This window comes from Macrosteles quadrilineatus, unplaced genomic scaffold, assembly GCF_028750875.1.
Source record: "Macrosteles quadrilineatus isolate MER2022 unplaced genomic scaffold, UCM_ALF_1.0 Scaffold_3__2_contigs__length_128488019, whole genome shotgun sequence".
NCBI classification, from domain to species: domain Eukaryota; kingdom Metazoa; phylum Arthropoda; class Insecta; order Hemiptera; family Cicadellidae; genus Macrosteles; species Macrosteles quadrilineatus.
Window position 1 is genome coordinate 7,654,752 of NW_026542596.1, and position 19,151 is coordinate 7,673,902.

The following is a 19,151-nucleotide window of genomic DNA, read 5'->3' on the forward strand; positions in this document are numbered from 1 at the left end:
AGTAAAAGCCGTGGACCAGAACAAACCAGAAGGCAGAAGACCACTCGACAAGCCGAGTCTGCGATGGAGGAGTCAGGTGCTGAAGGATGTGGCTGTGTTGGGCACTACTGAGGCAGCGGAGAATAGAGAAGAGTGGAGAAGCATCGTTGGCGAGGCCAAAAACCTTCTGAGGTGTCAGTGGCCAAGGAGGTAAGGTAATAGTTATTATAGTTTTGTTTCAGTCAATAACTTTGAAAATTAAACTTAGGCACTTAAGTAACAGGCTGCAGGACAATAAAAGTGGTGCAGGATGAAGAAAAATACTTTTAAAAACTAGATACAAAGATGTTAAGTTGGAAAAATTGTTGTAAAATCATATTTTAGAAATGTGTTTTATTATATAACATTTATATAAATATATAAATGTAACAAGACTACAAACATAAATGTTAACCTTCCATCGGGCGCATCACGGAGTTTTTGTTTTACCATATTGACTACGGACCATATTGACTGAGGATGCGACACTCCCTGGTGTGGATTAACGTCCGCACTAGTTAGTACAACGACTATCCGCTGTACTATCCTGATAATTAGACCAATTCGTTAATACCAAAGCAAAAATAATTTAGTACCAAGAAATGAATCACACCCCTTTGCTGTATTAATGCTATTGTAGCTGATTGCTACTGTATACCCATGATTGTATATTAATTGCTACAATAGGAACTAAAATAAAAAACAACTTTTTTCAACATTTGTTTTATTTATTTACAACGTAATAAATGTGTGAGATTGAAATAAATAAATTTGTTGGATTGCCAAGTTAAAATTTCCATCATGATAAATTTAAATTCCACTAAAACCTTAATAATAAAAGACAAAATTAGTTATAAAGAAAACGTTAGTTTCCTTTAGCACTAATAAGGTTTATATTACCTGGCTTCTGTCTCCGATCCTCGGTAGTTTTAAGAAACTACAGCTGTTTCATGCCTTACATTGGCACATCCTCAGGTTTGGTGAACGCCAGCTTTTCTATAAAATATCCCTCGGAGATGAGTTCGTCATGGTTTTACGAAAAACATGTAGACATTTACACACACGAAAACACGCACGAAACATTTAAACACTAATAATTAAGTAACGACTGCGAAACAAGATGCGGTGCCGGTGATGGATAAGTCGCGACTCATGAAGACGCGACTTATCCATCACCGGCGCCGCATCACGTTTCGCAGTCGTTTCTTAATTATTAGTGTTTAAATGTTTCGTGTGTGTAAATGTCTACATGTTTTCCGTAAAACCATGACAAACTCATCTCCGAGGGATATTTTATAGAAAAGCTGGCGTTCACCAAACCTGAGGATGTGCCAATGTAAGGCATGAAACAGCTGTAGTTTCTTAAAACTGCCGAGGATCGGAGACAGAAGCCAGGTAATATAAACCTTATAGTGCTAATTTTAACGATCCAGTGTCCAACCATCATGAAGTTTCCTTTATATTGCTTTACAATCAAAATAAACATACCGAGACATGGCTCGGTCCCCCGGTACTCAAAGATAATAACCCCAACCTCCCCTCTCAGGTAGCTTTTAAAACAAATCTTTAAGTATTAGTGCAATTATGGAAAACTTATTTTTGGTTTGTTTGTATATACAGTATCAAGCCTAGAATAATATCTGCGACTAGACCTTTTTTTAGTGTTCAAAGTTGGTAACACTGGAGGTTACACCAATTGAAAAGTTTAAACTGATATTTCATTTCAATCTTCTCCGAAGAAGTGCTGTATATACTCTGGTCTGAACTCTATCCCTAATGATGGCGGTTGTTGTCTAGCCAAGGTGTATGTGAGAAGACAGCAGTGAGGGACTCACAGATATCGGACGGTTGGACATGCGGGTCTCTAGAGCTGCACGAGCTACCTTCCTGTCAAATGTCTCCGGGGACAGTGTTTGTCTGTAAAAAATTCAATATGGATCAAACTGATGTTCCTCATATCTGTTGACATTTACCGTAGTAAAGTACTGAGTGCATATTCTAGCTTCATTCGATGTTTTGATTGTGTAATGACCAAATAAACTTGAGCACAAAAACACTGACCAACAAAATTGAATGCTAATAAGAATAATAATTTCTTAAGGATTTAACAATAAACAAAACACAACCACACAGTAAATATACCCTGAACACTTAACTATCAAATAATGTGTATTGTAAAAATATACACTCAAAGTGTCCAAATTTAAACTGTGCTTTTTTATTATGTATCAGAGTGTGCAGTCACCTAAAACCTTACCTAAAATGCTGCTAAAGGGATGGTATTGGAGTTCTACGGTATTTAGAGCCTTACACAAAGTGTTCTCTTGAGTTTATCAACAATCTGAGCCTTACCTGAGGTGTTCTCTGGGTTCTGCAGTCATCTGAGCCTTACTTGAGGTGTTCTCTGAGTTCTGCAGTCATCTGCGCCTTACCTGAGGTGTTCTCTGAGTTCTGCAGTCATCTGAGCCTTACCTGAGGTGTTCTCTGGGTTATGCAGTCATCTGAGCCTTACCTGAGGTGTTCTCTGGGCTCTGCAGTCATCTAAGCCTTACCTGAGGTGTTCTCTGGGTTCTGCAGTCATCTGAGCCTTACCTGGGGTGTTCTCTGGGTTCTGCAGTCATCTGAGCCTTACCTGAGGTGTTCTCTGGGTTCTGCAGTCATCTGAGCCTTACCTGAGGTGTTCTCTGGGTTCTGCAGTCATCTGAGCCTTACCTGAGGTGTTCTCTGAGTTCTGCAGTCATCTGAGCCTGCGCTCTGCCTTCTAGTAACTCTCTTTCTCTTTGTCTCTGAAGAGATCTAATCTTTTCCTCTTTAGCAGTTATTTCTTGTCGTACACTCTGCTGTCTCTTCTGTTCTGCTTCTCTCACTCTAAAAAACAAAAATACTCAGTAATGTACATTGTAAACAAAAATGTATGAACTTTAAAAGAATACTTTAACTAATTTACAAATACACTAATGTGGCAATACTACTACAAGCACACATGCTAATCAACGACATATAGAATCTGTGAGCAAGTGTGTGCTGATGTCAAGAGACAGTTTTTTGAACGGCTAGTAGTACACAACAGCCCTAACTTCCACACTTTCAAGCCAAAACATGGTTTAGATTTATTAAGCTGTTTCAGATTGTACCACATCTGTCTGATTTATATTAAAAAAGGTTGTTTTTCCTTTTCTGAGTCAGAAGCCAGGTAATATAAACCTTATTAGTGCTAATTTTAACGATCCAGTGGCCAACCATCATGAAGTTTCCTTTATATTGCTTTACAATCGAAATAAACATACCGAGACATGGACTCTTCTACACGACCGATTTTCATAATTTTGATCTGAAATTAAAAGTATACACGCATGAATTTGCCATCAAGCATCAGCATTAATTTATCTGATCTATATACATATATATATATATATATCTGATCTATATATATATATATTACAGTACCATCATACTAATAAATATGAATGTTTGTTTGTTTGAAGTTCTGGTCGGATTGGGTTGAAATTTATTAACATGGGTACATCCACTTACTTTTTTAACCGTTGTTGGTGAAGTATTTGTCTCTCTTTGTTTTCCACTTCGACCTTCATTTTGCGATCATCCTTCTGTGATTGGACCACTGCCTCCGCTCGCTGATGGTCTGCCCACTGTAGCAACATCACCTACAACACAAATGTGTAGCTGAACATTTCCCATATCACCTTTACTAAATCCTTGATTGTAGCTTAGTAGTCTGTATAGTTGCGACAGTTGCATACAGTTAAAGGTCATATCAACGAGGATGGTGTGCAGGGACGTGTGGGAGGGACTTTTCCCTTACTCTACGTATGATTGAGGTTTCTAAGAAAGTTTTGAGATGGATATAAAAAATATATCAAGCAATGGTGGTTAGGGAAGGATTTTCTATAGCTCATCCTGCCACTTTATAATTTGACCTTGAACTTATCCTACAGCTTAAGCTACTACTTTTGCACTAAATGTAATATGGAAAATATCACTTTGCACTTCTCCAAAACACAACGAACAGGTGTTTGTGTTGACACAAATTGGCAACACTGGGATTATAAAAATACTAGTGTACCTGTTGCTCAATTTCGAGCAATTGTGAAGTATTACAGGCGTTATTTTTAAACGAATAACAACATAATTACCGAATACTTTAAAAGAGTCGACTCAAAGATTATAGAAATACTCACGATGTACATAACAGTTCGATATAATCAACATTTCTTGTAAATATCTTATCATTTTTCAAAAGCTGATCTTGTTTTTTAGTGTTTTCTATGAATGTTTCCCACTCATGGCCGCATTAGGTTGTCCATAATAACGATTATAAATATATAAAAAAAACATTATTTCTATTTCTTCTACTTGGTGGTGTTCTATGACTTTCCTATGTTTCCATAGTTTGCAAAATTGGCTCTTTCAATGATTGATCATGAAATGCAGCACAGTTTTGATTTTCCTTTTAGCGAATTTCCCTATAGGGAAGTAGCTATTACCGTAGGTGGCACGGTAAGACCTAGGCCCGGGACCGATTTACTTTTTCATTTTGATGTCCCCAGAGGCCAAAAACACCATTCGCTCAAATTTTTATATATGTATATATTTATATATATATGTGTCCGTGAACGCAATAACTTGAGTAATTTTTGTCTGATTTTGATGAAATGTGGTTGAAAGGTGTAAGGCGGGATAAACTTGAATGAGTTAGCGAACCAGCATGATCGGACCATGGGAACGGGGTTTTACAGGGTGTTTTATGGGGTAAAAAATGGTTTTTCTCATTTTTGACCCTCAAAACACAAAATATCCCAATTTAATTTATCTCTAGACCTTTTTAAAGAGCTTAAAAAAAACAAATAATTTAGTATATCAAAGTGTTTTTGTACAATAATTATTGGTTATGGAGAAAATTCAAAAATTGTTATTTTAAAATTCCCATGTTATTCTTATAGAGAATATTGTAAAATGTTGTAGTTTGCTTGTTTATGGATATATTTTGATAAAACTTGGCAAATTTATTTATTTTATACTAAGCCATTAATATTTTACTAAAAACCCCACTTTAACAGTTTCCTTGTAGCAGCAAACCTAGGGACTCACCTAATGTTATTCAAATAGATTTAATTGAAAATCAATTCCGACAAATGGAAATTCGCTTAGTCGGCAGGTTTGCTGCGGCGGGGGTATTTATTTATTATATCAAATTGTCCAGGCTTTCTCACTTTTTTCCATTATAATATTTACGCCAACCCAAATTCGAATAGTAAATATTTCATTTCAACCAAGTCAGTAAATGTTTGTAGCAAACGTTTACTTAAATTGCAACTAAAATAACAGCAATTAAATTATCCAGCTGATCATAATGCAAACAAATATGTTCTTCATAAGGATAACATGGGAACTTTAAAAGCCAGTGGGACAGAGCCCAAGGGACTTTTTCAAAAATGGAAGGTCAGTTTGCAAATCTACACACCTAGACGAACATTTTGGTATATAACATATGAGGTTAAATCTTAAAACAAAAAAACCTTGTTGTTCACAAAGTTTCATGTAGCGTATTAATGATATAGATAGATAGATGGTTGGTATATACTTTCAGATGAACTGACACAGTGTTACAGTATTGTCTACGTCTTAAATACAACCCAAGTTTGCTTGTTCTTATAGGCCTAACCTATAAATTGTTAGGTGATTGCAAGAATTATCTGTGTTTTGGACAAATAATTATGATAATTGTGAAGACAAAAACAGCAGTTTATGCAGCATCATCTATGCCCTACCTGATCTTGCCAAGCCTCTAGTCCCCTCTCCAATTCCCGGTGCATCTCTCTCACAATGGCTGCCCTTTCCTCTTGTTCTGCCCTGTGTATAACAGTTTCTTTTATTTATTTTTCCTTTTAAACACTATAAGCCCATTGTAAGCAGGTTCAATAACCCATAGCTTCAAAGTTACATGTACAAAAGTTTGAAAAGATGAGGAAGAGAAGAAGCAAAGTGAGCTCAACATTAGGCGAGTTTATTTTAATAACTCCTAAATAAATTAGAAATGTTAAGATTGTAGTATGAATTTTCATATGGCTTTTAGAGACGGGAGTTCTACTTCTGCATGAGAATGTTGTTCTTGTCCCCAAGACTTAACTTATTGTTTCCTAGACGTACAATGTGAGGTGGGCTCTGAACCATTAGGTCTTGGTGATCGGCAAGATACAGAAGTCTTATGACTTATGACACTCCAACATTAATTACAGCATTTAATGTAACGTAATACCATAGACAAATAGAATAAATATAGACTGTCAAAGGAAGCTTCCGGCGCACCGCTAGGAGTGCCGTGTAGTTACGGTGCACACCGCTGCAGGCAAGGAGCGCAGGAGCCGTATGCTGACGCTGCAGCGGTGTGCGCCGTAACTACACGACACTCCTAGTAGTGGGTGCCGGAACATATGCTAACCGCAGCACTGCTGCGCGTACAAAGGGGCCAGGTAAGGTACAAAAGGCCAACGTATTGCCTAACAATTTTTAATTACACAAGCGCTTTTGAAAACTATGTTCTCATCTTCAGGCTGTGTTGAAAACTTATACAAACAGCAAATATTTGCTTAATAATAAACAAATTTTAAATCAAATTAAAACAGATGATATAAAGCAGCGGTTCACAAACTTTTTGGTCTAGAGACCCACCACACAGAGCATGTTTTAAGGGATTTCCACTGGGCGACAGTGGCGCTGGACTTGCTGGGGGGTGGAGTACCCCCCATCAAAAAGGGGGTCCGGAAATTTTTGCATAAGTTAAAGTGAAAATCACACATTTCTACGTATCTTTTAATGAATTTTTCAATTATATTTGCTTGTAAATATAGTCCATATAATCTCACTTAATTACGTATTCTAGAATGTTGTAACAGGCCAAGGCTCCCTTCAAAACCTCTTGGGCCAAAATCATAGGTCAATACTCTAAAATATTTACATAACGTTATTTTTTAAATTCCGATACATTTAAAATGTGAATCATAAAAAAATATGCCGGCACCACCCATAGTCACTGGGCGACAAAATCTCAGCACATGTTATTTTATGCCCTGCACCACCACCTTGGAATTACTTTTCATGACCCATGTATTGCATAATAACATTGATAATAATAATAGGCTTTATTTATTAAAAAAAAATCATTAATATTAGCATGTACACACACAACATAATTACAATTGCAAGGATGGTGATATTGAAAATACAACTTCTAGTCCAAAACATTATTGTTTCAAAAACTTGTAATTATTTACTGATCTTTAGCCTACTATTTATGAGAGGCTTTGTGTGCATTGAATGCTGACAACTACTGTATGTGTTGGGAATTTTCCAAACACATCCTATTTCTATATTTTTATTTTTAAGGAGGTTCCGTTCACAATACTACTGAATTGATACAATTTACTTTTATGGTGCTCCTCTCCAGGCGCTTTTTGAAGATGTTTAGCTATAATTCATTCAATTTTTTGTCTTATAATGCAGTTAGAAGCCAAACAATAATGCCATAAAATATGTTCAATTTTCTTTCGATCCCAAAGTACGGGTCTGTGGAATTTTGTGTATATAGCACTACAGTAATATAAATATAGCCAACTTCCACCGAGGCTCAAATAAACAATTTCTAATATCTAGTATTTACAAAATATAGTGATAATAAAAGAATCTGCCTTAATAGCTACGCTTTCTTGATTAACTCTTTGTAAAAAATCCTTTATTTGTGATGTCAGAAACCGCTTATAGATCAAATACTGTCAGAAATGTTTAACAGGAAGTTAATTGTTATCAATTTTGAATTATGCCTTATTCCTATTGATTTACTACAAAAATCTAGTTTAAAAAGCTCGGGTTATAAAAATACGTTTTTATATGTTTTCAGATGTTAAGTAAATTTATTGTATCGTGCAAATACCACAAATCCATCCTAACTAAATTTCATAATCTCCAACTATCACAGTCACTACGAAATCATGATCATCTCCATGTTGTTAAGATTAGTTCAAAAACGAATGGGCTTGGTTTGCCCTTTGCCTATTTTGGCAATATTTTAAATTATAGGTCACGAAAACCTTAAAGAAATGTTTAATGATCACAATATTAGAGCGTTATCACGAACAAAGGTCTCAATAAAATATTCTAATCCACCTATAAAAATTGGGAATACAAGTTTACCAAACAATAAACCAATCAATTAGTGTTTGAGATTCCTAGTTTTAGGCTAAAAGACACATCAGTCTCGTTAAACTGTAAATATTCTGAAAAGATTATTTTTTGTACACCTGTGCCCCTTGTCCGTTCTGTATTATTCTGGTGCTCACTAGACCGTTCCGGTAAAAAAAAAATATATTTACGTTTGGTAATTTCCTGAGACCCACCAAAATTGCCATGAAAAAAATGCCACACTTATAGCAACTCAAAACAGAAAACATTATTATAGAATAGAAAGAACTAGGCTACTCTGCTACGCCTTTTTGCTTAAACAGCTGATTTCCTGTACAGTTTAAAACTGAAATCAGCTGTTTAAGCCAGTAGATGAAGTTCAACAATCCTTAGGTATATATAATACGTGAAGGCGATTTCTACGAAACACTACTCCTCTGTTAATAATGGATGGATTTTTACAAACGATGTGTCAAAATTAAGTATTTTTTGTGTAGACACCCCTTTTCACCATATCCTGTAATAAAAGTCCTCGGGCTTTGCCCCACAGGTCATCAAAATCTCAATGTATTTCTTATGAAGAAAAGATTTTGTTTACTTAAACAGACAAATAATTTGTATTAATTACAGCTGTTCATAGTAAACCATTGATACGCACAAGAGCTTTCGTTTTCAGAATGAGTTCGTTTTCAGTTTCGATAACTGGAGTGGAGTGAGCGTTCGTTTTCAGAGTGAGTTCGTTTCCAGTTTCGATAACTGGAGTGGAGTGATTGATTACATTATCTTTGAGTTGACTCTTTTAAGTACCGGTAATCGGAAATTGTGATTGTTAATAGTTTTGAAATAATGCCTGTAATACTTTGCAATTGCTCGAATTCGAGCAACAAATGCACTAGTATAGATAGATACGTGAAGGCGATTTCTACGAAACACTACTCCTCCGTTAATAATAAACTGATTTTTACAAACTATGTGTCAAAATTAAGTATTTTTTGTGTAGACGCCCCCTTTCACAAATTCCTGTGGTAAAAGTCATCGGGCTTTGTCCCACAGGCCATCAAAATCCCAATGTATTTCTTACGAAGAAAATATTTTGTTTACTTAAGACGACTAATTTGTATTAATTACAGCTGTTCATAGTAAACACATGATACACACAACAGTGTTTGTTTTCAGAGTGAGTTCGTATTCAGTTTCAATAATTAGAGTGATTGATTACATTACCTTTGAGTTGACTCTTTTAAGTCATCGGCAATTATGACTGGCATTCTATTTGAAATAACGCCTGTAATACTTTGCAATTGCTCGAATTCGAGCAACAGGTGCACTAGTCTTTTTTAATGAGTGAACTACATGAGTTGGCATGTATTATGATTTTTTTTTCGACACCAACCTATAGCGAAATTGTTATTTACAAGATTTCATTGTGTTACAATGTGATGTTCTGTACAGGATTAGGCTATGCAATCACACAATCATCCACAACATATCCACAAACATCCAGAGCGTAGATATCGACGTTGGACATCTGTTGGATATCTAATGGAGCTTTATTACCAAAAATTGAACCATATTCGAATATCGATAGGATATCCAAACATATCCTGACGTGGATATCCACGTAAAGATATCCCATGGATGTATTTTCAATATCCCCCGTATCGCTGGGTATTTATGGAGATACATAGTCTGGGTTTAATCTATTTTAACTTTATTTAAAATTAATTTATCACTAAGAGGGTTCCACCGGCCAGTTGTTTACCACGGAAACATGGTCCTACAAAAAGAACCTCCTGGCATTATTAGTGTTTATCAAGTTGAAATGAACTATAAAATATTCACAAAGATCTAAACTATGCACTGACTGAACTGAAACTTTGTAATTGTTTCTTCAAGTATTTACAAAATCATTTTGAAATTCCATAAATTAGTCTTTTTTACATGCGATTTTAACTTCTAAATAATAGTTAAAAATTATAATTTTTGCTCCACCCACTGCAAGCTCTGGTGTGTTAAGAGCACAACAAGCACACAATAATTATTGGAAACAAATTAGTTTTAGAATGTTGAGAGCTTGTACCGTAGAGGCATGTTCAGGAACATTAGCATGTTTAGCCCCCATCTTGACCGGTTAGAACCCTCTTAAGTAAACATTTACTTTTTGTACATTTTCAAAACTGAGTTTTTGAAAGCGCTTGTTTAAATAAAAAATTATTATACAGTAGAACCTCTTTAATCCGAACCCCCGTAATCCGAACGCCTCATTGCTGTACTCTATACACAGAACAGTAGTTCTTCATTGGATACTGTATTTTTTGGTATACACAGTGTAATTGTTTCTATTGTAATGTACCGTACTGTTTATTCCCTATGTTTACTACCGGTACTGTATTAAATAAACACTGTATTTCACCTTATAAAGTATTTTTTACTTTTCCCTAACAATTGCTATGTAAAACAACAATATGTTCTGTAATCCGAACTATTCAATAGTCCGAACTACCCCTGGTCCCAATTAGTTCGGATTAAAGAGGTTCTACTGTATCTTATCCTTTTGTACCTTAAAATTTAGTATTATATAACATTAATTTGCCAATATCACCAATATAAGTTGTACACAATCAACTCCAACTTTTGAAAAAAATTCAAACAAAAAAATATTTATTATAGTGTCAATGACAAAATACACATCACAAAGAAAACACAAATTGAAATAAACAAAATATCAAGCAGACCAGTCACATGACTAACCTCATTTGTTTTAGGCTTCTCTCTCTCCTCTGTCGGATCTCGATGTGTCTCTCTCTTGCTCTAGACTCTCTCTCCCGACATTGCCGTTGTTTCTGATGTTGTGTCAATGACTGTTCGGCCAGCAAGTCCAACATGTTCTCTTGATGTCTCACATCCTCACTTCTGTTGGCACTCGCTACTCTCTGTGAAAAATTGAGCTCGTTGTATGTTGTTCTTCATAAGCTACCCAATCATATCCAATCGCCAAGAAACTTTTAATTGTTCTGTCTGGGAAGGTTTAAACTGCCATTTACAATTTTACCATTGACTATAGCTGTGCCCCTCAGCCTTCAAATGTACTATCTTTGACAATGGATAGAACTAGAAATTTAAATTTATATATTCATATTTTTGTATATACGAGTATTTTCTACCTCATTGATGACAGTTGATACGTCATAACAGTTGCTATAGCTCACAATCAGTCGTTCCATCAGTTTGACTCGGTACAAAGTTTGTGTATTAGATGTAGATCAGTATTTACATGAACACACTCTGTCGGTGGCTCACTTCAACTATGATAAAAAAAATGGCGACAAATTTAAGCTAAGGATGGAATCTATAGTTGTAAAGGTCAAAGTTAACGTTGAATGCAACTTTTTAACCAAGCCAAACTAAAATGTCAGCTTATTTATTTTGGTTTTAAGATATGAAACATCTTTTGTCACACAAACTACATTTTTTTTTTTTTTTTTTTTTTTTTTGTCCTAGGACGCTAGGCACAAGCCTGGGATTGTTTTTCACATTACTTCAGGCTAGACCTAGGGGTTGCGGCATTATCACTTAGATAAATCCATTGGTGACTTGGCGGGGATCGAACCCGGGACCTCAGGGACTGAAGTCCCGCGCTCTAACCACTACGCCAGCTCGCTCCCCCACACAAACTACATTAGTGGACATACTGTCCATGGTCATTGGGATTCCAATAAATGGTCCTGACTAATGAAACAGCTGGTCTTAGTCAGTAGCAAAGCTACAGGAGGCATCACACACCATTCTACAATCATCCTTCACTCATATATTTGCATTAAAATACACACATAGGGGACGTCCCCATCTCAAATGGTAATAATATCCAGGGCAGAAAATTAACTTATACTGTAGACTGAAACACACTCTGAGAGTTGCTCTCACACTCTTCTTGGAAAGATTGCTACACCTGGTCCACATTGATGGGGTGGTTTGTTACAGTCTCCTGCTCCTCAAGTTAACTGTACTAAAATTACTGTGTACTGTACACTTGTATGAGAATTAATTGTTTAACTGATTGGTTTCCATGGCAACAAAAAAACGTTGACATCTATCTATCTATATATTAATAGGCAAGCATGTTTCTTTAAAACCTTTTTTCTCAGCTCGTGTGCATCGTAGGGAAAATCTACGCATACCGTTAGAAAGCTATTTTCCTGTAGGTGTGCACAATCCCTTTATAAATTAAAATAGGCTCAAAGATAAGCACAAAAAATTAGTTTAAAAATTTGAAAAAATTAACATGGATTTTATGGGTTGCCATGCTGGTTACGAAATAACAACGAAATGTAAACAGAAAATCAAAACAAATGGAAGAAACTCAAATCACATGTTTTATTTACAGTGTGGGGAGAAAATAGAGAAGTCTGTACATTACATATTTTTGGTCGAGTTTCGACCACTGGACGACCTCTCGTACTTATTTAATATGCAAGCAGGTTTTTGGTGGCAATTACTCCTCCGAAACTACTGAACCGATTGACATGTTTTTGGTGTCATTGGAAAGAGCATAAAAGTTGTGCAGGAAACTTTCTTTTTAGGGAAATAATTAGAGAGTGAGGCCCTTGGGCCATTTAAAGTTTCGTATTTCTACATAAGATTATCATGGAAAACAAACATTGTTATGAAACTCCAGCTGTTGTCAGAAATTTAAAGTGAGAAGAAGAACATATGTTAATTGTAAGATTGTGACAGAGAGGTTATGCAGAAAATCAGGTAGATAATGGTTATTTGGTGCTATTAAAATAAAGACTGAAATTTGTAAACGTACTGGCGACAATGGGTGATACCATGCAGACTATACAGGGTGATTGATATAAGTGTGCCAGCCGTTTTATTCGAAAACTATAAGAGATATCAAAAAGAGTTAAATGGTAAGTGCCTTGGATTTTTTATTAAAAAAATTATAGTCAAGTCAAAAAAATTGTTTTAGCCGCCATTTTTCCAATATGGCCGCCAACTTTGATTTTTCTTACGGAACACCCTGTATTTTATGATGTATTCTGGTAGAAAAGGTAATTTTAAGACAATTTTATTCTTATGATTTTTTTCATAAACCTAACCGTTTCAAAGATAATAATGGTTTAAGTTGTGAAATTTTGAATGGTTTTCGAGCTAAACAGCTGGCATGCTTGCTTCGAAACTCTTTCTCATGCAGAAATTTCAAAACTTTAACCATTATTATCTTTAAAACGGTTAGGTTTATGAAAAAAATTACAAGAATAAAATCGTCTTAAAATTACTTTTTCTACCAGAATACATCATAAAATACAGGGTATTCCGTAAGAAAAATCAAAAATGGTGGCCATATTGGAAAAATGGCGGCTAAAATAATTTTTTTGACTTTACTATAATTTTTTAAATAAAAAATCCAAGGCACTTACCATTTGACTTTTTTTGATATCTCTTATAGTTTTCGAATAAAACGGCTGGCACACTTATATCAATCACCCTGTATACATTATCATTGACAAAGACCAACATGGCTATTGCGGCTATAAGTGGGAAACATTTGTACAATACACTAAAAGCCAGATCAGCTTTTGAAAAATGATAAAATATTTACAAGAAATGTTGATTATAACCGTTAAGTACATTGTGAGTATTATCATTAGTTACGTAATTTTTGAGTTGACTCTTTTAAACTCATTGGAATTTATAACTTACTAGCTATTGTACCCGTGCTTTGCAAGGGAAGAGGAAACAAAATAGAAACATTTTAATCTTTACATCTGTTGCATATAATAGTTACACATCCGCCAACGCTTTTAGAAACAAAATTCAACTGTTATAGCCTTAATAGAAACGTTTAAATTATGACTTTTAAATCTGGTAAGTAGTAGATACCACCATTTTGGTTTTGATTAATTTTAAATCTTGTGTAGGCTGATATGAGAAAAACTGACCAAATTTTTGAATAAAACTTTGACATATCCTTATCAAAACAGTCTTTTGAAATATTAAAGAAACTATATCTATAGGTACTATAAAAAATGTTAAACAAATAATTTAGCATTAAAGACAGCAGACAAAACTAATATGATTATCAAAGCATCAAGGACTAAAAAATGTAATAGCAAATACAGTATGTTTCATTGCATCTCTGATTCTACTCTACAAAAATATCAACAAACAACTTAATATACAAACCAGTTCTTTTAATCAGTTCCATCGTCCATTGCCTTTACATTTTCACATTTACCATTAAGTAAACATAGTAACAGATATTTCATTGATTTTAGAAACAAAAGGACACTGCGTACTGCTCAGTTTTATGATATTTTCCTTGGTTTAATTTAATCAGTGGTGTGGCAAAACACAAATAATAAATGTATCAAATAAAGTAAATGTGAACTGAAAGCTATGTTAAGATAAAATAAGAGTATTTCGTATTACCGTCTGATAATTAAATATAGTTACACATATACAACAGATTTTAGAAAACAAAAATCAATGACGTACAATTTAGTTATTGATGTTATTCTTTAGTTTAATTTAAGCATAGGTTTAGCAAAACACAATAACTTAATATACCTAAATATACATATAAAAAACAACGTGATGTGCAAGTTATGTTAAGTTAATCTAACACATGTTAAGCAGTTAGAATTTATTTAAAGTAGCCTCCAAATTCATGCAAAACATCTATACATTATAATTTTCATACTGTTTCCATGAAAACATATCAATAAAATTATTTTCATAACTGAGACGCTTTAAGAATCCAAAGCAGAGCCGGAGTTGATTTTTTTATATAATCATTGACATAGTTTTAGAATAAATAATCCATGATAAAAGGTTAGATTAAAATAAACCTACCTCATGGTTATGGAAAATATTATATTTAATTTCTTTGTATCAGCTGTCTGAAATTGTGAAATATGCAGTTTAGCAGTTCTTCTTGTTTACATATAAATGTCAAATCAAATGTAAACAAACATTGTTAGTGTTCTCATCACAGTCATGGAGACCAATCAATATTTACTTTTAAAATGTTCACCTCAGAACTTTTAAAGCCAAAGGGGCAAAGCCTACTGTCAGTATTGAAATGTGAATAGTCCTATGTCCTTGGTATGGTAACTATATTTTTGTAAAATTTAAGCCCAGTTGGTTCAGTAGTTTTTGCACCTATTAGTAATACACATACAGACAGACACCATTAGATTTTTATATAATAGTATAGATATTTGTTCTTAAATAAGTTATTTGTTTTTAAATAACTCCTTTACTTGTTTGTGATTGCTCGAGTTCGAGCAACATGTACACTAGTTTACTTTAAATTTGCTTACTTTTCTTAATACAGTAGTGACTCTTCAAAAGTTGTCATTTTATTTGAGCAAACTGCTGATTTGATATTAAGGGTAAATTTTCTTCTCTCCAACCTTTATACATGCACATAGTGTTGTTTTATTTTGTTATTTAATGTTTTACTTAAACCTGTTCCCTGCTATTAGACACTGAACCAAAACTCACCCTATGAATTTGTTCCTGCCTACTCCGCCGTTGAGATTCGGCTCTGTTCAATTTTTCCTCCAATTCTTCAATATGCCTCTGGAAAAATTCTTCTACTTCATCTTCTTTTTGTCTAAAATTTACATCAATAATTGCTTTTTTCAGGGACTCGTGAACTTGTCTTTCCCTCAATTCATTACGCTACAAATAAAAAGATACCCAACATTAAAAAAAAGCTTTTGGACACTTTTTTTACAATAGATGATGTACAAAAGAATATTTACTGTAGGATTCCTGAATCTGAAATATAACTTCTATAGTTATTGGTGTAACTAGTAGGTGAAGTGGCACTTCGCTGCACATTGAAGAGAAATGTTTTCTCAAGTGCAGCAAAGGCAGTTTGCACTCACGTTACACACTATATTTTTTCTACAGTTACTATAAAGCATTTAAATAATTAGTCTTTCAAACACTGTAGGTACAACACGTTTTCAATTTAGGTTAAATCCAAACATTGAAGGAAATGGGAAACGCTGCACCAGCTGATTGTAGTCGTAATATCTTTAAGTGTTGCCAACCTATATTTCCAAGGCTACACAAATTACGTGCATAATAAAAGCACGCTTTTCTGTGTTGTTTGGTTGGAATACTGGTGTGCGTCAAAGTAAAAAGTGTGCAGCAAAGTAAGTAAATGCAGCAATTAGCAGCTTTCTGTACTCAAATCAGTGCAAGGAAGCCCACTTTGTGGGGTGACTGTAGGAAAATTACTTAGAACAATCTATTCCATATGTTTCAGGTATTATAAAAATTAACAACCACTTACTTGTGGTTTTCCTATAAAATACAAAGTGGTATATGATATTATCTAACTTTTACAACTAGACTGAAAAAAAGAATACTTAAAAAAACTTAAGACTATTGTCTTTTTGTAATCCAATTTATTAGAAACAAAGTTTAGCCTAGCTTAACAAGTTAATTACTTCTAGAACTTGCCCATGCGTAGACGGGTTACATTCCTTGTTAATTTTAAAACTTACCTTCTTTTCTTCACATTTCTTCTTTAGAAAATTCACGTGCTGATCTCGTTTTTGTATGCTTTCTTCCAGTTTCTTTTGTGAATCTCTAAGGTTTTGTTTTATATCCTCCATTCTAAATAAATTTTGCAAACTATCACTTTTTTGTTTTTGTTGAACATACTTACGCCATTTTTCTTTTTGCTCATTTTCAGCCTAAAAAAGGATTTAGTTATATGTTAAATGTTTTTAAACTAACTCTAACTTACCACCCAAATATGTTACGCGCACTAACGACAATGCTCCACAAAAATATTTCACCTGAACTATCTAGTTATGGTGCACCACTGAAATATTGGACATGTACTACCCAAATATGTCACATACATTTCCTATAAAATGCATCCGCCAAATGCAAACACTACCTACAATGCACCACAGTTCTTCTATCCCATGTGCATGTATCCCCAAATCTACAATTTAAATTTTTTAAATATTCATTAATATAAACTGCATAAAGGTGTCAATGACTTTTTAAAATAGTAAAAATTATGGAAATAAAAGATGATTGTAAAATACTACCTTGATTCTTTCATTCTGTGATTTCTCCCAAAGCAGCTGAGATTGGTAGGCTATTTTCTCACTTTCAATCTCTTGTTCTTTCTTCAATGCTAGAATTTCAAGAATCCGACGGTCACTTTCAGGGATATTCAATAAGTCAATGTTGGAAGAGCTGTGAGAAGAATTACCATTCATTATAAACAGTTAAGTTTTTATCTTGATCACTGTGTGTGAACTAAGACACACCTGTTAGTACAGGGGCAATGATACTGCCTTATCAGGTTAAGTTTGTGTTATCAGTATCACTATGCATTTCACCTTATCTTTACTCCTTGCACCTATCTTTTCTACCTTATCTAATTTCTTCCTAATGTAAAGTTGACTGAAAAACCAAGTTACTGTTTATGAAGGATTCTAAATTTGACAAATTTTAGAAGACGAGACATGACATGTACTTGCAACCAAAATATATTTTTAAAGGACCTATTACATTTTTGGTCATTTTGATTTAAGTACTTTGAACAGAAAACATTGCTTACACATAAATTATGCTATTTACTTCATCACTTATGAATATATGTATGTTTTCTAAAATCAATCATAGTCCTAATTCAGAATCCTTGTCAGCATTTCCGTGTAATCATATTGTCAATGTTACCTGTTTTCTCAGTTGTGCTGAAACACTGACCATTATTTACCTTGACAATAAATTTCTGGGATTATTAGTGTCAAGTCACAAGACCTATTGGCAAATCCAACATAAAATTGATTTGACAATGGGTCTTATGAGCTGAAGCTAGTAATCCTCGGAATATTATATATAAGATTGAAGACGGCCAAGGTACCTATGTAAGTAACCTATCATTTTCGAACATTCTTGGTGGCAAGGATGTTTAAAAAATGAATTTCTATTCTATTCTTGACCTACATTATAGCATTATAAATAGTTATCCTGCTTACTCATAAGTTGGTTTTCTCCCTCGTAGCAATGGTGTTTCACATCTTCCGCACACATCGTTTATAGAGTACGAGGAGTAACACAAACTGCGATGTGATCTGTTGAGGGGTTTAGTCTGCAGTTTGGTGCGTTTCTTTGACTCACAACCGTCATACAGACTGGATGTACTTAGCTTTGTATTGGGTATTTCTGTAGAGTAGTTGTTTTCCCTAAACTTACAAGGAAAAAGATCTGAATTGCTCGGAGATTTTATCTTCTTCGTCTTTCTTGTTCTCTTTTCAGAGTGGATGTAACAGTTTTCACAATTTTCATAGTTACTTCTTTTCTTATAAACCATTTTTAAGTGTAGTGGTGTAAGTTAATCCCCAAGCCACAGGAAAGGTGGAGAAAAGATTCTGTATGTTTGATCACTTTAAAATTTGTTACACCCTTCTTTGGTACTTTCTTTAATAGTGTGACTTTATTCCTGTGTCCTAAAATCTTAGTTTTATTTTATTATTTATAAAACATTGGGGCTATAACTTTTATCAAACTTAATAGACTTATTTTGTTGTGTTTCCTTCTGATCAAACAAAAACCAGCAAATTTGGTTGTTAAGGCATAGTTAAATTTTGATATGCCGCTGTTTAAATTCCATTGAATCCAGTTGCAAAATAATAAGGTTAACTATCATATATGAATTTATTCAGCTCTTTATCAAGTTTACATGTATCCATGCTTCTGTTTTAACACACTGATATAAAACTGTCCATCCAAAATTCTAGTAGTCATGGTAAAAAAATCTGAAACAGACAAAACGTACATTTCTATGTTACATAAAAACAACAATAACAACAAAACATACATTACCCAACTTGAGTAAACCAGACTGAAACATGATTTGAACCCTCAATCTACGATAATGTCTACTGGCT

The 19,151-nt window shown here is 34.2% G+C and overlaps 1 protein-coding gene across 2 annotated transcripts; it reads right to left on the reverse strand.

Moving 5' to 3' along the window:
* Window positions 1–1,269: 1,269 nt before the first annotated feature.
* LOC128989918 (trichohyalin-like) lies at window positions 1,270–18,790 on the reverse strand. 2 transcript variants are annotated; one of them, XM_054412050.1, is made up of 9 exons: window positions 18,240–18,790; window positions 17,301–17,451; window positions 16,743–16,934; window positions 15,727–15,906; window positions 10,966–11,147; window positions 5,808–5,889; window positions 3,553–3,683; window positions 2,731–2,886; window positions 1,270–1,935 (listed from the first exon to the last, which is right to left on the reverse strand). In XM_054412050.1, the coding sequence occupies exons 1-9, from the start codon at window positions 18,572–18,574 to the stop codon at window positions 1,812–1,814; spliced, it is 1,533 nt and encodes a 510-aa protein (XP_054268025.1). In that variant the 5' UTR covers window positions 18,575–18,790; the 3' UTR covers window positions 1,270–1,811. The 2 variants fall into 2 exon arrangements, with proteins under 2 accessions (XP_054268025.1, XP_054268026.1); XM_054412051.1 differs by having other exon boundaries at window positions 1,272–1,935; window positions 17,301–17,389; window positions 18,240–18,406.
* Between the last annotated feature and the right edge of the window lie 361 nt (window positions 18,791–19,151).